This window comes from Spermophilus citellus (genome assembly GCF_964194105.1).
Source record: "Spermophilus citellus genome assembly, chromosome: 6".
In the NCBI taxonomy this organism is placed as follows: Eukaryota; Metazoa; Chordata; class Mammalia; order Rodentia; family Sciuridae; genus Spermophilus; species Spermophilus citellus.
The window spans coordinates 20,563,525-20,581,714 of record NC_138187.1 but is presented as its reverse complement, the minus strand read 5'-3'; the positions used below and the strand labels follow the sequence as shown (position 1 = coordinate 20,581,714).

The 18,190-nt window shown below is 48.3% G+C and overlaps 1 protein-coding gene across 23 annotated transcripts; it reads left to right on the top strand.

Moving 5' to 3' along the window:
• The first annotated feature begins 3,785 nt into the window (after positions 1-3,785).
• On the top strand, positions 3,786-16,478 carry ATXN2L (ataxin 2 like). Of its 23 annotated transcripts, none has more exons than XM_081299188.1 (24): positions 3,792-4,577; positions 6,013-6,049; positions 6,261-6,317; positions 6,402-6,473; positions 6,785-6,935; positions 7,349-7,473; positions 8,740-8,831; positions 9,553-9,753; positions 10,638-10,813; positions 10,950-11,060; positions 11,573-11,785; positions 11,875-11,946; positions 12,183-12,253; positions 12,410-12,705; positions 12,784-12,853; positions 13,353-13,499; positions 13,626-13,698; positions 13,792-13,979; positions 14,324-14,453; positions 14,543-14,664; positions 14,822-15,034; positions 15,209-15,452; positions 15,602-15,761; positions 16,022-16,477. In XM_081299188.1, exons 1-23 carry the CDS (start codon positions 4,282-4,284, stop codon positions 15,754-15,756), a joined length of 3,312 nt encoding a protein of 1,103 aa, XP_081155314.1. In that variant the 5' UTR covers positions 3,792-4,281; the 3' UTR covers positions 15,757-15,761; positions 16,022-16,477. The 23 variants fall into 23 exon arrangements, with proteins under 23 accessions (XP_081155312.1, XP_081155314.1, XP_081155309.1 ...); XM_081299183.1 differs by having other exon boundaries at positions 15,999-16,477; XM_081299176.1 differs by having other exon boundaries at positions 3,793-4,577; positions 15,725-15,761; positions 15,999-16,474.
• The last annotated feature ends 1,712 nt before the right edge of the window (positions 16,479-18,190 follow it).

Here is an 18,190-nt window from a genome sequence, read left to right as displayed (position 1 = left end):
TAAGCAAGCGCTCTACCGCTGAGCCACAACCCCAACCCTGTCTCAAAATCTTAAATTTTTTTTAAGAGCTGGGGATGAAGCTAAATTGTAGAGTACACCTCTGGATTAAATTCCCAGTACCACACACACACACCAAAAAAAAAAAAAAAAGAAAGAAAGAAAAAGAGTTGAGTTTCTTTGTTTATATATGCATTGTTTCTAAAGTACTTAACCCCACCCTTGTTGATTTTAACTTGTGGAATATTCTGGAATATGTTAACACGATTTGAAGTAAAAACTCCATGGAAAGATCTACTGAAAGCAGTGTCTCCCCGCCCCAGTCGGTGCTCTACAGCTTCCTTTAACAAGACTGTAGGCCTGGGGATGTGGCTCAAGCGGGAGCAAGCTTGCCTGGCATGCGCGAGGCGCTGGGTTTGATCCTCAGCACCACATAAAAATAAAATAAAGATGTTGTGTCCACCGAAAACTAAAAAATAAATATTAAAAAAATATATATAAAAAAACAAGACTGTAACCCAAGAAATCCTCACTTCCCCCTCTCTCCCCATAAGTAACTCATTGGACTCATTTTTGGTCTATTCTTTCTGTATTTTTCTTTGTAAAAACCTGCATATCCATCTGCTTTCTTTTTTCTCCTTTCTTATATAAAAGCTAGCCCAGAACTTTGCTTTTTTTTAATATTTATTTTTTAGTTGTAAGTGGACACACAATATTTTTATTTCATTTTTTTTATGCGGTGCTGAGGATTGAACCCAGTGCCTCACATGTGCTAGGCAAGCGCTCTATCCCTGAGCCCCAGCCCCAGCCTTTGCTTTCTTAACATGTCTTGTCAATCATTGTAGCATATTATTATTCCTTTTTTAAGGGATGGTGTCTTGCTATGACACCCAGGATGGCTCTAAACTCCAGGGCTCAAGCAATCCTCCTGCCTGAGACTCCCAATAGTTGGGACTACAGGTGTATGCCCCTCAGCTAATTCGGTGGTTGTTATTAACTGGGGATTGAACCAGGGGTGCTGTGTCACGGGGCTACACCCCCAGTGCTTTTTATTTTTGAGACAGGATCTCTCTAAATTGCTTAAATCATCATTAAGTTGCTGAGGCTGGCCTCAAACTTGCAATACTCCTGCCTTAACCTCGTGAGTAGCTGGGATTATAGGCGTGAGCCACTGTGCCCAGCTCTCTTTTCTAATTTTTAAATCGCATACAATAAGAGGGCAATTACCAATTTAGTGAGTGCGTGGGTGCTAGCCACTGAGCTGATAGAGGAATAGAGAAATGCCCTTCATGATACCAGACTCCAAGAGAAACAAATGCACAAAAACATAGTGCTTTGGAGGCCTGGAGGAAGGAGTCAAAACATTTGAAAGAACTGACACCTGAGCTTGAAATGAGAAAGCAGAGAACCAGAAGGGAATTCTGTGTGTAGAAATAGTACTCAGGCAGGCAGAGTTGAATAAGGACAACGCTTGTGGAAAAAGGACTTGAACCTGCTAAAACTTAGAACTTGGGTGTGGGAGGAGGAAGGGGTGGGGAGCAGTTAGAGACCTACAGAGAGGCTGGAGAGCTGGTGCCTCACAAGTGGTACAGATAAAAACAAAACAAAAACAAAAAAACAAAAAAACTGCACTGTTATGGTACAAGGGAGATGAGAAGGTCTTTAAAATACCATTTGGATCCATTCACCTTACAATTATTCAACTGACTGCCTACCTTATGCCGGTACCACAGGAGGGAATAAGTGTCAAGGCCCCAGCCATTAGGGAATTTACTTTACGTTAGCAGGAAGACAGAATTCAGCAGGCTTAGAAAAAAAAGAGAGTAAATTGCTGGGCAGGCACCCATGAGAGGAACCTAACACATTTGACTGAGGCAGAGGTGACAATATTTCCCAAAGAGTAAGAGAGACTCATAGCTAGGCGTGTTTGTGTTTGGGAGGGAGGAGTTGGGAAGAATCCCAGTGCTGGTGCCTAGAGCAGAAAGAGTGAGACTTTGGGATTAAACGGTAGGCGAGGTGGCACACACCTGTAATCCCAGCGACTCACAATTCAGGAGGCTGAGGCAGGAGGATCCCATATTCTAGCCAAGCCTCAACAACCTATTAAGACCATGCCTATAAATAAAGGACTGGGGATGTTGCTCAGTTCCCCTGGGTTCGATCCCCAGTACAAAAACCAAACAAAAAACCTGGGCTAAGCTACCTCCATCTTTAGTATTTGGATTCATTTTGGTAAAATTATATATGCAAATGATTTCAATTCCTATTCTCTCTTGCCCACCCTTCCTCTATCCCTCTGTCAGCTCAGTGGCTAGCACCCCTGCACCCACTCTTTGCTTCCTCCTTTATTGTTCTTCCTTCCACACCCTTATTTGATTGATATTTTCTAAATAACACTTAAAGGTGAGATTCCCTTTAGTACATTTATATATGTATATAATATGATTTTGTTAATTTCATTCCATATTTGTTCTCCTTTTTCCTCTCATCTAGTGTGGTTTTCAAATTTGTATTTATGTATATATTTTTGCGGCACTGGGGGTTTAGCACGGGGGTGCTCTACCCCTGAGCTATAGCCCCAGATCGCTTTCTATTTTTTATTTTGAGTCAGGGTCTCTAAATTACCAAGGCTGACCTTGAACTTCCAATTCTCCTGCCTTGGCCTTCCCAGGCTCTGGAATTCAGACAAGCACCATCATTGCCCCGCTCCAGTCTTTCATCTAAACTCTCTCTTTTCTCCTTTTAATTTTATGCTCCAGCCAAGCTGAATTTTTCATATCTTGTCATATCCTGTTCCTGCCTAGAAATCCTCTCCTTGCCCGCTTCTCAATTTAGATGTCACCTAATGCTGGATTAGGTGATACACTTACCTACTCTCATAGTGCTCCCTGCTTCAGCTCACAGATTTCATCAATTAGTTAAACCCCCACTAACTTGAACTCTTTGAGAACAAGAAAGTGGTTTAATTACTCTTGTGTGCAAGGCATCTAGATTAATGTTCAACTCATTTCAAATGAATCTAAAGGCTGCCTTCATTGTAGACTTGGGCAAAGGATTTTTAGTTTTGTTTTGCGATGTTGGTGATCGAACCCCGGTCCTAACACATGGTAGGCAAGGGCTCTACCGCTGAGCTACGGATACCCCCAGTCATCAGGTGTAGGGCTTTGAAGTAGACCCTAGGAACTCTGGCCTTCCATGTTATGGTTCAAGGGTTCATTCTCAGGCACGGAGAAATGACAATTTAGGTTTAAACTTACTGAAATTTAAAATTTAGGATTGGGCATAGGTACAGCACGCTCAAAAAAATTTATTTTTTATTATTATTTTTTAATCTAGAAGCACTTTACCACTGAACTACATCGCCAGTCCTTTTTGAGGCAAGGACTTGCTAAATTACTGAGGCTGACCTCGAACCTGTGATTCTCTTGCCTCGGCCTCCTGAGTCGGGGGGATTTCAGGCGTGCACTACCACACCCAGCTCAAACTAATTACTTTAATATGCATCAATCTTTTTATTTAAAGTAGATACAATGAAGCATAGCTCATTGGGAAACCTACCACCTGCCTAAATAAGCAGCGGCTAAATCGTCCAGTCCCAGGGATTTTTTGGCACCTAACTCCGCCCACCAGTACTCAAGTGGCGGAAGAACCTCACGCCACGACGTGACACCTCACACTGCAGCGGAGGCATCCTGACGTTACGCCGGAGGCGTGGGCGGGGCGGCCGGTCCTTCCTCTCCGCTCCTTCGGCTCCTCCCCCAGAGCTTCACACGCTCATTGTGAAGCGACCGCGGCCGCCAGTCTTTAAGGCGGTTTGAGCCCTAGAGACCCTAAATCCTTGGCGCGCGTGAGCGCCCGCGCTGCTCCTTACCCACACCAAAGGCCAGGGGTGCGAGGGTCACCTATTTGATTCTCTCCCAGCCTCTCGCCGGAGCTAACCGCCCGGTGCGCGCGGGCACCTCGCGCCGCGCTCCCTCCTCCCCGCCCCCCCTTCGGAGCTCCCGCCCGCGCGCTCCTCCCCTCTCCTCTCCCCGGCGACGCGCACGCGCGCCAGACCGGCTCGCGCCCTCTCGCTTTCCTCCGGCCCGCGAGACCCCCCTCCCCTTCCGCCTCGCGCCGCGGTCTTCTCTATCCACCCCCGACACCGCGGGGCTCCCCCCGCCCGCCAACGGCGGGTCCCCAGCTTCCCGATCCTCCTCGCTTCCCGCGCTCTTTGGCGGGGACCCAGCCCCGGCCCCCTCTCTCCCTCCCTTCCCTCCGATTCCCCTTCCGGACGCTGCCATCATGTTGAAGCCTCAGCCGCCACAACAGACCTCCCAGCCCCAGCAGCCGCCCCCCACGCAACAGGCCGTGGCCCGCCGGCCTCCCGGCGGCACCAGCCCTCCCAACGGCGGTCTCCCGGGGCCACTGGCCTCCGCCGCTGCTCCCCTAGGGACTCCCGCGGCTGCCTCTCCCTGCCTGGGGCCTGCGGCTGCTGCCGGCAGCGGGCTTCGCCGGGGAGCCGAAAGCATCCTGGCACCGCAACCGCCGCCGCCGCAACATCAAGAGAGGCCAGGGGCAGCCGCCATCGGCAGCGCCAGGTGAGGAGGGGTGGGCTTCCTGGCGCGGGAACCCAGGCTCCAAGGAGGCGGCGGCGCCTCGGTTCTGGCGGGGCGGGCCCCAGCCGGGAGCCTAGGATCCCCGTAAAGCTAGGGGTGGCCTCTCCGGTCCCAACAGGTCAAAGGGAAAGGGTCCCTAAGCGACCACCAGGAAATCTAAGAGCCATGCTTGGCTCTCGGAGCCTAATTGGGGCTCGGGGCTCGGGCCCTGAGAGGAGGCGGGGCGCGTCCCGCCAGCGCCGTCGGAACCGGGAGTTGGGGGGGGGGTGAGGAGGTGTTCGAGGTCCCCGGCTCCATTACCACGAAGGGTCTCGCGGTCCCCGGCTTCAGCCAATGGGGAGTCAGCTGCGGGAAAGGGTCCCCGGCCGTAGCCAATGGAGGGGGGCGCGCGGCCCACAGTTTGGCCAATGGGGAGGGAGGGACTTGGGAGCGGGTTGCTACCTCCCCCTTGCCGGTCTGGCCAGTAGGAGGGGAGCGGGGTGGGAGGGGGCACGGAAGGAGCGACTACTGGGAGGACTGCGGGCCGGGAACCTCCAGCGCGCGCGCGCCCTTCCCGTACGTGCGCGCGGATGCTCTGTCTTATGACCCGGGCATTCGCGTGTCCTGGTAACTCTTAGGGCAGGGGCTGGGAGTGTGCATGGAGGGATTCGTCTGGTGTTGGGTGGATGAGTAGCGGACGCACCACTCAGTTTCTTCTCTGTGTGCTAATACGATTGAGAGTCGCGGTGCACGCAGGCGCAGTGGGTTCTGATCACGGGAGGGGGGATTTTGAAGAGGCCCGTGGGCTTTAGTGCGCAGGCGCAGACCGGGCGAGGCCTCCCGGTGGATGGCTTTTGCGGCTGCGCTGTCCCCCAGCCCCGCCAACGGCCCCCTCATCGCCCTCCTCAACTGCCGGTTACATCAGCCATCGAGGAGCAGTGTTACCTGTCGATTGGTGACCCCTGCAGTGTGGGTAACAGGCTGAATGAATAATAAGGGTGATGGGGTGGGGTATGGAGGGAACACCCCTCCTCCCAGGGTTTGGGGCATAAGGCTACTGAAAATGATTTTTTTTTAAACCGTTTGGGAGGTAGTGTGCCTGAGCTGAGTAGTTCTGCATCGCGCCCCTGAGCATTCACCTTCACATCTGGGGAGGGTTACTGGTTATTGAATGCTATAGCATTTGTCTATTGGAAGCATGCAGCCCTGTCCCCTTGGAAAAATTGAGAGGGCTGTGTTGCATTGGCTGTTATAGCAGTTGACAGCCATTGTTGACTGGGGTCTTTTTTTTATGGGCATTTAGATTAAATGTGTTTATTGGCATTTAATGTCTACTTTCTTCCTTTTTTAGAGTATAAGAATATTTTTGATTAATTGCCTTGTAGGCTAAATCATCAATGCCGATTAGTAACTAGTTTCTTGTTTCCCTCTCTTCTAGGGGACAGAGCACAGGAAAGGGACCCCCACAATCACCTGTGAGTTCCTTTTCCCTCCTATATAAGATTCAAAAACCTGAAAGCGAAATATATGGGAATATAGGGCAGAATAGGTGTTGAGATGGTCAAATGGACTCAGAAGGGCCAGAGGCACTGCACAAATAAGGTGGGTGTGGGTAGAGTGTGGCCATTTAGAAAGTGGAGTGTTTATTCACTGCTTCTTTATTTCTCTTTCTTATGTTACTGACAGGTGTTTGAAGGTGTTTATAACAACTCCAGGATGCTGCATTTCCTGACAGCTGTTGTGGTGAGGACTTAACTCCTAGGTTGACTGAGGAATGCAGTGCATCAGTTTTCTAGAGTCACTCTCCTTAATCTTCCATTCTCCTAGGGCTCCACTTGTGATGTAAAGGTGAAAAATGGCACCACCTATGAAGGCATTTTCAAGACTCTGAGCTCAAAGGTCAGTGTACTCGAATTAGTTTGGTTTTGGTGCTGCATGTGAGAAGGAGGGAGAGAATGACATTTCGGGTGTGTTTTCAGTGGTATTAGAAAGTACTGTCAATCATTTATGTAGAACGTATGTTTAAAATTCCAAAATTTTAAATCTTAACTTTAAGCCTTTGCTGAGTCCTATGGCTAATGTTGAATACAGGCACATGAGAATGAGATGTAGGGCAAAATATGGAAAGGGTTAAGAGAAATACAAGTCATATTTTGCCTTTGCATTTCTTGATACTGACCCTTGGGTGTTGGGGAATGGGGCTTTTGTAGTTTGAACTGGCAGTAGACGCTGTGCACCGGAAAGCATCTGAGCCAGCAGGTGGCCCTCGCCGAGAAGACATTGTAGACACCATGGTGTTTAAACCGAGTGATGTCATGCTTGTCCATTTCCGGAATGTTGACTTCAATTATGCTACTAAAGGTATTATAGCTCTAAGCTATTGTGTCAGGCTTTGTAGAGGGAAGTTTGTGTGCAGGTGGAATGTATTAACTTTTTCTTTACTACCCTTCATAACTAAGGGAGATGGCTGAATTTTTCTTCTTGAAAATGTGTCTTGATATCTAATATATGGTGGGGCAAATTCCGGCCTATGTTGTGGTTCTTCATATTTTCTCTGGTTAGTTTTCAAATTACTATTCCTTTTGAACTATCAAGATCAGGGTTTTCATGCTCTACCCTACCTTCCATGCCCCATAAGCATAGATACCCTAAATCTGGGTTGTTAGAATACCTTTGTTCCTGAACTATTTATGAGGGGAGGGGGTAAAGGTGAGGGGAAAGAAAGCTGTCAAATGTCACCTGACTCCTTCTGATCTTCAACTCTGCCCCTACAGACAAGTTCACTGACTCAGCCATTGCCATGAACTCGAAGGTGAATGGGGAGCACAAAGAGAAAGTGCTTCAGCGCTGGGAGGGCGGTGACAGCAACAGTGATGATTATGACCTCGAGTCTGACATGGTATAGTTTCCTTCCTTGAGAACCGGGCAGCTACAGTGTGGGTTGATGACAGTGACATTGTTGGAACAAGGAGTTGATTCTTGAAAATGAGGGAGGAAAATATTGACTGCTGCCTGGTTTTTTTGGTGTGGTCAAATAGAAAACAGCTAAACAAAAGTACCAGTTCTTTTACTCTTTGTAATTGACAATGATTAACTTTGCTTTATGGCATTATTTTTTCCAATATGACAAAAAGTAGAAGTGAGATTGACTAATGTAGATCCATTTGTCTTTGTAAAACAACTACCTTCATACTTTTAGAATCTTCTGAATGAAAAATTTATGTTTAATTTGTACAAAAAGTCTTTTTAATTTGAACTTTTCATACTCATACACAGGTCTAGTTGGTTGCTTTTTCAAGTATTTTTTTTAGTGGTTGATAGATCTTTATTTTATTTACATGCGGTGCTGAGAATTGAACCCAGTGCCTCACACATGCCAGGGAAGTGCCTTATGGCTGAGCCCCAGCCCTAGTTGGTTGTTAACACTAAATACATGTATCAGTGTATATACACAACAAATTGTATTTCTTCTTTTACTTATCTGGTTTGTTACCATTATTTTGCTATTAAAAATAGTGTCTCACTGGGCACAGCTGTGCACTCCTGTAATCCCAGTGGCTTGGGAAGCTGAGACAGGATGGTCACAAGTTCAGGGCCAGCCTTAGTAACTTGGCAAGGCCCTAAGCCATGTGGCGAGATTCTGTCTCAAAAAATAAATAGGGCCCCTGGGCTAAATTTTCCAGTACCGAAAAGAAAAAAAAAATAGCATCTTTTTGAATGTGGTAGTGCACACCTGTAATTCCAGTGATTCAGTAGGCTGAGTCAAGGGAATTACAAATTTTGAGTCTAGCCTCAGCAACTTAATCAGACCCTGTCTCAAAATAAAAAGGACTAGGGATCTAACTCAATGTTAAAGCACTTCTGAGTTCAGGCCCCAGTACTGCTTGCCCAATAGTGTCTTACTGGACCTTAGAACATGTATTTTCATACATACAAGTTAGAATTTTTCAAGGACATAAACCTGGAAATGGATTTGTTAGGACTTTCCACTTTTATTAGTTATTGCCTATTTATGCTACAAATTGGCATTATTAGTTGATGCTCTCACCAGCCCTATACTATTATTACATTCTTGGATTGGTTACATTTTTGTTCTTTACCAGGTGGAAAAACCAGGTTCCTTTTCTTGCTGAGTTTTAAAACATTCTCCCTTTCCCTTCCCTAGTCCAATGGATGGGACCCCAATGAAATGTTCAAGTTCAATGAGGAGAACTATGGTGTAAAGACCACCTATGATAGTAGTCTCTCTTCTTACACGTGAGTATTTTGGTACTTCCAGGAGGTACAGTTGGGGTTGTGGGATCACCGACAGAAGGCAGATCTCTAGGTGGAACATAGTTTTTACACATGCTTTTCTGGGTATCTAGGTAACCCTCCCCCTTTCCTTTCCTGGCTGCCTTATGAACTGCTCCCTGAAAGGTATTCTGATTCTAGGCCACCCATGTATAGAACTAGCTACTTGCTTAATCATCTACCCATACCTTTTCTCTGGAGTATAAAAAACATAAGCATTACATTTAGGATATGCTAGCTGGGCATGGTGATGCATTCATGTTATCCCAGCTCATCAGGAGGGTGAGACGGGATGATGGCAAGTTTAAGGCCAGTTTGGGAAACTTTGTGACATCTTGACTAAAAGTAAAAAGGCCTAGTGGCAGAGCTCCCTTGGGTTCAATCACCTGGGCTGGAAAAAAAGATTTTGACCATAACTTGGTTCTCTGCCTAATACCCAGTAAATACTCATTTAAATATTTGTTGACTGGGATGGTGGGTGGCTCAGTGATGAAGCACTTAACTAGCATCATAGGACCCTAGGTCTGATTCCCAGCACTGCAGAAGAGAAACTGTTATTGAAGGAATTAAGTACCGTATGCCTGAATGCCTGAAGTGGTTATGGGACTGATAGGAATGTTTTCTATTTTCTTCTTTTGTTCCCTGGTGGGTGATGGGATATGGTGGTCTGTGGGTGTTTGCCCAGGGTGCCCTTAGAAAAGGACAACTCCGAAGAGTTCCGTCAGCGGGAGCTGCGTGCAGCCCAGTTGGCTCGGGAGATTGAGTCAAGCCCGCAGTACCGCCTGCGGATCGCCATGGAGAATGACGATGGGCGCACTGAGGAGGAGAAGCACAGTGCAGTTCAGCGGCAGGGGTCAGGGCGAGAGAGCCCCAGCTTGGCATCCAGGTATTTGTGGGGGCAGCCAGGACTCTTTGAGGCTCAACAATAGGATTCAGGACCTGGTCTAAGACCTTTGTACAGTTTGTTAAATCTCACCACTTTGTTAGATAAAAGTTAATGCCTTGTTATTCTCAATTTTTAAGTTAGGAGACTGAAACTAGGGAGATTAATTTGCAACAAGGCCAAGGCTTATAGATTTAGGGAAAAAGAGCCTTTTTAAAAAAAATGTTATACTGTGTTTTCTCTGTTTATCAAAATGAAATCATCTGGGCGTGGTGGTGCATGCCTGTAATCCAGCAGCTCAGGAGGCTGAGACTGGAGGATTGCGAATTCAAAGCTAGCCTCAGCAAAAGCAAGGCTCGAAGCAACTCAGTGAGACCCTGTCTCTAAATAAACTACAAAATAGGACTGGGGATGTGGCTCAGTGGTTGAGTTGGTTGAGTGCCCCACTGAGTTCAATTCCCAGTCCCCCCCCCCCCGCCAAAAAAAAAAAATCAAACTGTACCATCAGTTTCTTGTGAAAGCTTCTCCTTAATGTAGTCTGATTCCTCCTAAGAGTCAGGAGTGGTAGAATTGTGGAGCATTGACCACGTTGTTTGGGTCAGAGTTCATGTAACACAAGGTCATAAGCCTATAGCCTCAATATTTAACTCTTGTGATTTTCAGGTAGAATAGTGACAAAAGCTGGAGCCAGGAAGTGTGTCCATAGGGGGACTTCAGAAAGGTCTCATGTTGCCAATTTGTGTGAGGTATTCTTGGTACTGGGAATTGAAACCAGGTCCTCACACATGCTAGGCAAGTGGGCAAATGCTCTACTGTTGAGCTACATTACCCTAGCCAAAATGTGTGGGTTTTGCGGCTGACTTCCCTTATTTAAACTCTTTTCCCAGGGAGGGCAAGTATATCCCTCTGCCTCAACGAGTTCGAGAAGGTCCCCGGGGAGGAGTTCGGTGCAGCAGTTCTCGGGGTGGCCGGCCTGGCCCTAGCTCTTTGCCACCTCGTGGCCCTCATCATCTCGACAATAGCAGCCCTGGCCCAGGTTCTGAGGCACGTGGTATCAATGGAGGTAAGTTATAAAGCAGACAGATGGGATGGAAAGAAAATGGAAAAGGTGATTGAAAAGATTTAGACCATTTGGAAAAGATGAGTTGGTGATAATGCAGGTTCTCTGTCCCTTCATATTCTCTGTCTTTTGAAAATAGGTCCTTCCCGCATGTCCCCCAAGGCACAGCGCCCTCTGAGAGGTGCCAAGACTCTGTCTTCACCCAACAGCAGGCCTTCTGGAGAATCTTCTGTTCCACCTCCTCCTGCAGGTAAAGCTTCAGTGCTGTTATATGAAGAAATGGGTAGAAATTTGTACAGGGAGATAAACATGTCCCTTGGAATGCTGGGATGGGAGAATTAAGTTTAGAGAGCTTGGTCTTATCCTTTAGGCGAAGAAATTTTTCAGTTTTCCTAGTATGAAATCTAACCTAGCAGTTCATGGGTTGTATATTGGTTGGCAGGTGTCTTTTTTTGTTTGTTTAGATTTGAATTTGACCAACAGTTTTAAAACATGAAAAGTCACAGAAATTTTTAAGACCATTTTTGAAATACGTGAAATTCTGCCAACACTGAGCCTGTCTTACTGCATAGCTCTAGCTGGCCCAGAAGCACACCTGTTTCTTTTAAGCATTCCAGCCCTTCATGGTGCCCTAGAGGCTATCAACCTGCTTTCTGTTATCTACCTTGGCCTTGGTTTGAGGTGTAATAAATGTATATGCTTTGGGTTTTAGTAAGTTTTCTGTACTTGGCTGCTTATTGGCCAGCAGTAACCATTGTACAGCTCTCCCTTTTCTTCCAGTGGGCCGGATGTACCCTCCACGCTCTCCAAAGTCTGCTGCCCCTGCCCCAATCTCTGCTTCTTGTCCTGAACCTCCTATCGGCTCTGCAGTGGCGACCTCTTCAGCCCCTATTCCTGTAACATCATCAGTTGTGGATCCTGGAGTGGGTTCCATTTCCCCAGCTTCTCCAAAGATCTCACTGGCCCCCACTGATGGTAAGAGTCAGATGGTTGAGTGCTGTGGACAATGTAAAATGTGGCTCTGGACAGGAGGACCTTCAGGTATCTCTCTCTTTCCTTGTCAGTAAAAGACCTCCCAACCAAGGAACCTGGCAGAACTCTGGAATCCCAGGAACTGCCCCGGATAGCTGGGAAAGGTGAGTGTGATTTGTTGTGCTGCGGTCTGATGCCCTTTTGTTGAGGAGAGCATTTCCGGAAGTTTGTTGGGATTCAGGAACAGACATTTATCTGTTACCCCTTCACTTATAATTATTTCTTTGGAATTCTCCTCATTTGTCTTTGGTTTCTTGTCCTTGAGCTACTAGTATTGTGTAGACACCTTTGAGAAAGGTGTATGTTATATTTTCTCCTTTTTCCATCATTTTTTTCATAGTCCCTGGCCTTCAGAATGAGCAGAAACGATTTCAACTAGAAGAACTGAGAAAGTTTGGGGCCCAGTTTAAGGTACGTGAAATGCGGAAATGAATTGGATGTCAGCAGGGGGTATGGAGGATTTATAGAAGAGACAAAAGGGCCAGCTGGGTAGAAGAGATGAACTGAAGCTGACAAGAGGAGTCCGGCCTGGGATCTGGATCGTGATACATATCTTTCTTTTTCCAGCTTCAGCCCAGTAGTTCCCCTGAGACCAGCCTGGATCCTTTTCCTCCTCGGATTTTAAAGGAGGAGGTCAAAGGGAAGGAGAAGGAGGTTGATGGTCTATTGACTTCAGAACCTATGGGGTCCCCAGTCTCATCTAAGACAGAATCCGTATCGGATAAGGAAGACAAACCCCCCCTGGCACCAGCAGGAAGCACTGAGGGGCCAGAGCAGCCCCCACCACCTTGCCCAAATCAAACTGGCAGCCCCCCGGTGGGGCTCATCAAGGGAGATGACAAGGATGAGGGCCCTGTTGCTGAGTAAGCGAGGTGGGGAGCTGGGTGGATGTCGGGTGGTGAGGGGAAACCATGAGGACTTAGCTTTATTTTATCTCACAGACAAGTAAAGAAGTCAACGTTGAACCCCAATGCCAAGGAGTTTAATCCCACAAAGCCTCTGCTGTCTGTGGTGAGATGGGCATGAAAAGTGGGGACTTGGGTTTCCATGAGGGAATTTTGGGAGCAGGCACTACACAGTGGAGGGGAGCACTTCATTGCCAGGACCACTGGGCTGTCCAGCAGTGCAAAAAAGATAATACAGAAATGTAGAGCAGCAGCAGTTATGCTGGTTTGGGAAGAAAGGAGTCTCGAGGGTTGGGTGAGTCTGATAGGCTTTAGTTTCTCCAAGAAGTTCTTAGCATTTGGAGTATTTGAGCAAGACTGTTCGGAGCTTGGGCTTCATTTAGACTGACTTGGCTTGAACCTGTATGCTTACATAGTTTATAGGTCTTGGACAAGCCATTTAACCTGTTTTCCCACCTGTAATTTGTGACTGCCCATGTCAGGGTTTGATGGGAAGTTTAGAATGTGCAGAATGTGTTTGGCACACGACATTGTGAATGGCTGTTACGGCCAGGGTAGGAGTGGAGATATAGAAATAAAATGTTGTCCTCCCTTGTCTCTTACAGAACAAATCCACCAGTACCCCAACTTCTCCAGGGCCCCGAACTCATTCAACTCCCTCCATCCCGGTGCTGACAGCAGGCCAGAGTGGGCTCTACAGCCCCCAGTACATCTCCTACATACCTCAGATCCATATGGGACCAGCTGTACAGGTAGGAGAGAAGAGCCTTGGGGCCTAGGGTAAGAGAAGTAGAGTTTTGTCGTGCAAACCAATGGACCAGGTCAGGCCAGTCCTGAATGTCAATAAACAAACCAAGCTTCATGTGTCCTTGTCCTAGGCACCTCAGATGTATCCGTATCCTGTATCCAATTCGGTGCCTGGGCAGCAGGGCAAGTACCGAGGAGCAAAAGGTGAGCAGGGTGAGGAGGGGCAGTTGGTGGGGCTGCCTGGTACCTCCTGGCAGATGGAGCTTGAGCTCTGCGCTCTTTTCCCCCCACCCTCAGGCTCCCTCCCGCCCCAGCGCTCAGACCAACACCAGCCAGCCTCAGCCCCTCCGATGATGCAGGCTGCTGCAGCTGCTGGCCCACCTTTGGTGGCTGCCACACCTTATTCTTCCTACATCCCCTACAACCCGCAGCAGTTCCCAGGCCAGCCTGCCATGATGCAGCCTATGGCCCACTACCCCTCACAGGTGATCATGGCACAGGAGGGAAGGGGGGGTGGTACACAGCCCTTGCAAGGGATCCCCCCTTCTCTGTCTCCACCACTTAGGTGCTGGGTGAGGGAGATAGTTGCATGATTGACAGTGTCAGACTTGTGCTGGAATCCAGGCTCTAACAGGGCTTAATGCCTATAACAGTCATTGAACACCTACTTCTGAGTTTATTCTTCTGAAGGGTAAATGAATTAGCATCTGCTTGACAGGATTACTGTAAACCTTGAATAAATAAGGTATCTGCTAAGGCCCAAGCAGTGCTATGCACACGTTGACCAACTTCCCTAGTTGGCTGAACTAAATTCTTTCTGTCCCATTAGCCGGTGTTTGCCCCCATGCTTCAAAGCAGCCCACGCATGCTGACGTCGGGTAGCCATCCCCAGGCCATTGTGTCATCCTCCACTCCTCAGTACCCTTCTGCAGAGCAGCCCACCCCCCAAGCCCTCTATGGTGAGTTCTGTGCTTTTCCTGTCTGCTCTGGGCTGTACCTAGTGGCTTCTGGCGTGCTCAGCATTGGTTCTCTCCTTCTTCTTCTGCAGCCACTGTTCACCAGTCCTATCCACACCATGCCACGCCACTCCATGCCCACCAGCCACAGCCGGCCACCACACCTACTGGGAGCCAGCCGCAGTCACAGCATGCGGCCCCCAGTCCCGTCCAGGTGCCTGCTCTTGGGAATCTGAATGGTTGGGGCAGGAAAGGTGGCTAGAAGAATAGAGAGCCTGGCATTATTTCCCATTTGGAGATTGGGTCAGAAGTGATTGGCCTGGTACCAGAGGAGTACATGGCACTCATATTTCCCTTCACCTCTCCAACAGCACCAGGCGGGGCAGGCCCCACACCTGGGCAGTGGACAGCCACAGCAGAATCTGTACCACCCAGGGGCCCTGACAGGCACGCCGCCCTCTCTGCCACCGGGACCTTCTGCCCAGTCCCCTCAGAGCAGCTTCCCCCAGCCAGCCGCTGTGTATGCCATCCATCCCCACCAGCAGCTGCCCCACGGCTTCACCAATATGGCCCATGTTACCCAGGTAAACACCCAAGGGACTGATCCGGCTGGGTCTCTGTGCCAATGGAAATGAGCCTTGACATTAACCTTTTCCAGAGACACTATACCTCTTTTGCAGGAGTATCCCCAATGCTAGGATTCTCGGGTTCCATCTCAGACTTCTGTGGTTCTCCTAGGTGCTTTTTCTCCTTGACAGGCCCATGTCCAAACTGGAATCACAGCAGCCCCGCCCCCTCACCCTGGGGCTCCCCACCCGCCCCAGGTGATGCTGCTGCACCCACCCCAGAGCCATGGGGGGCCCCCCCAAGGCGCGGTGCCCCAGAGTGGGGTGCCTGCACTCTCAGCTTCCACACCCTCACCCTACCCCTACATCGGACACCCCCAAGGTGAGCAGCCTGGCCAGGCGCCTGGATTTCCAGGAGGAGCCGATGACAGGATTCGTGAGTTCTCGTTAGCTGGGGGAATTTGGCATGGAAGAGCTGAGGGGCTGCAGGTGGGGCAGGATGCACGGGTTCTGGGTGGGGAGTGAGGGGTCTTGGAGGCAGGGCTGTCCCACAGGGCGCCCGCCGACCTGCACCTGTCTGTGAAGTATGTAGGGTGGGCAGAAGCCACAGTCGCCGCCGCCAGGGGCTTGCTCCTGGCTCTGTCCTTTGCTTCCCTCCGTCCTCGCTCAGTTGTGATCCAGCAGCCCCCCTCCCCACTGCCTCCCCAGCTCTCAGTGACCCCGACTGTCTCCTGACTTAGCCGAGGTAAGGTCAGCGCAGCAGACAGGGCCAGACTGGGGTGTGGGGGGCTGAGCTGGGCACACGAGTAAGGGCTCTGGCTTACTGGGAAACAGCGATTGACCTGTGCTTCTGACAGCCCCATGAGACACCTTGAGGAGGCCGCTCCTACCCACACACCCCCACAGCCCCTGGACGCATTGATGAAGGGACAGCTGCTTGGGTTCTAATGCTCCTGCTCTCTTCTCTTTCCCCTCCAACCAGTTCAATCTCATCCCTCCCAGCAGCTCCCCTTCCACCCCCCGGGGAACTGAAGATTGTCCTGGCCGCGACCTGAGACCTCCATGAGTGGAGGGAAGAGTGATCTATGTCTCTTCCCCCAGCAGCTCGGACCAGTCCCAGCTCCCCAACCCCCCCTTTCCCCTGGGGGAGCTGGGGAATTCCTGCCAAGCACCTTGAATGGGAGGGGCCTCAAAGTGGGCAGGGCCAGGGTCCTGCAGGGGTGGGGGGTTCCTGCTCTGCCCCTGCCTGTTCCCACTCAATCTTGCCCTCCCATCCTCTCATCTATTCCCCCCCCCCAAGATGGAAGATCTTTTATTTTCTATTATTTATAACCTCAGACTTGGGCCCCCTGTTCTTTCTTCCCCATTAACTTGAGTGACCTGCGTGAGAGACAGACAGATGCCCCACAAGGATGGTTGGACAAGGACTTTTACTTTTTATTACATAAAAATATTAAAAAATAAATAAAAAAATAAAATTTTAAACTAACTTAACTTATAGTTTGCTCTTTAGAGATGAGAGGTTGGTTAGTTGTTCAGTCTTAGGTGATATTAGAATCACATTCATCATGTCACCTGTTCTTCTTTAGTCTAAAGTAGCAGTTTCTCTGAACCTAGGATAAGGAAACACCTCGAGTTGTGTGCTGGTCATTTGAAAAGTGGGTTCCAGTCTTAATGTGGAGTTGTGATTATTGATGGAGTTTTTGTGTTACTGGATGGTGAAAAGTACAAGTATCAGGGGAGTAGTTTTTTTTTTTTTTTTTTTTGGTAGTGGGGCAGAACATAAGGCCTCACATGCTAGGTAGATGTTATACTACTGAACTCCTTACTGCTCTAGCCTTTTTTATTATTTTAAGACAGGATATTGCTAAGTTGTCAAAACTGGCCTCCTGAGGTGCTGGGATTATACTCTTGTACCACTCCACGCAGTTGTGTCTATCTCTTTATTGAATGCAGTTTGTTTCTGGCCATTGAAAAGTTATATATAAATAATCAGCCTTATTGGTTGGTGCACAGCTTAGAGGTCTCGGGTGTGGGTAAAGCTGCTAGAAGGGGGAGAGAAGTGGATTGGGGAACCAGTTTAGGGAGAGAGTAGGGGTTAGGACAAGAAGCATGGGCTTCAGATGAGGTGTTTTTTTCAAGGTGGCAGTTTGGAATTCTTTGTGATCTGACTTCGGTGATTTTGTCCATAAAATGAGATTATTCCTTCTTTCCAGGATTGTGAAGATGGGACCAATGCTCAGTGTCAGGGTTAACCACTTAGAACAAAAACTTGAGGGTGCGTGAGGAGGGGAGGGGCTTTAAATAAAAATTTTAAGTGGGGAAAAAAAAAATGTGAGCCATTGGCCAAGGTTGGAATTCTAAGCAAAGAGCCCTCCAGATGGGAATAAACCCGTGTGGTTGTACACACCTGTAATCTCAGCAATGCAGGAGATTATGGCAGGAGCATCAAGTTTTGAGGCCAGTCTGGGCAATTTAGCAAGATGTTGTCTTGAAATAAAAAGGCTATGAATGTAGCTCAGTGGTAGTGTGTGCACCAGGGTTCAACCCCAAGTATAAAAGGGGCAGGGCCAGCAATAGAAACAGCTGTAAAGCCTGCATGCATTTGGGCTCCGGATGTATGTCTAGTTATTGTGGAAGGTATTTGTGTGGATATTATGGAGTAGTTTTTGATGCTTTGTGGGAAGGTTGTAGATTGATTTATCATCTTTAGGCAGAAATCTCAAAAGTTGGAGCTTTAGCTTTCATGGAGTCAGCAGTTCCCATGAAAACTCAGCCTTGCTTGAACAGGAGGGTGCTGAAACAAACCTGCCTTGTCTTAGGATGCTGCTTTTGCAAAGATTTTCCTTGCATCCATCCTCTTTGCCTCTTTCCCATTTTTTCTTAGTTTGCTTCTGCTTTGGATCATAGATCAGGTTTTGAGTCTGCCGTTGAATGGGCAGGTATCATGAGATGTTCAGGCATCAGGATGCAAGCTCGACAAGCCTGTCCATTTATAAAAATCCCCACTTTTTTTTATTGGGATCAGCTTCTGTGGCAGTCATACCATCTTGTTTGTTTTTTTAAAGATCTCAGCATTTCATTCCTTATATATTTAATACATTCCCTTTTCCTTAATTTCAAATCTCAGACTGAACATGTGGCTGCATGCTGCCAGGCAAGCACTCTACTATT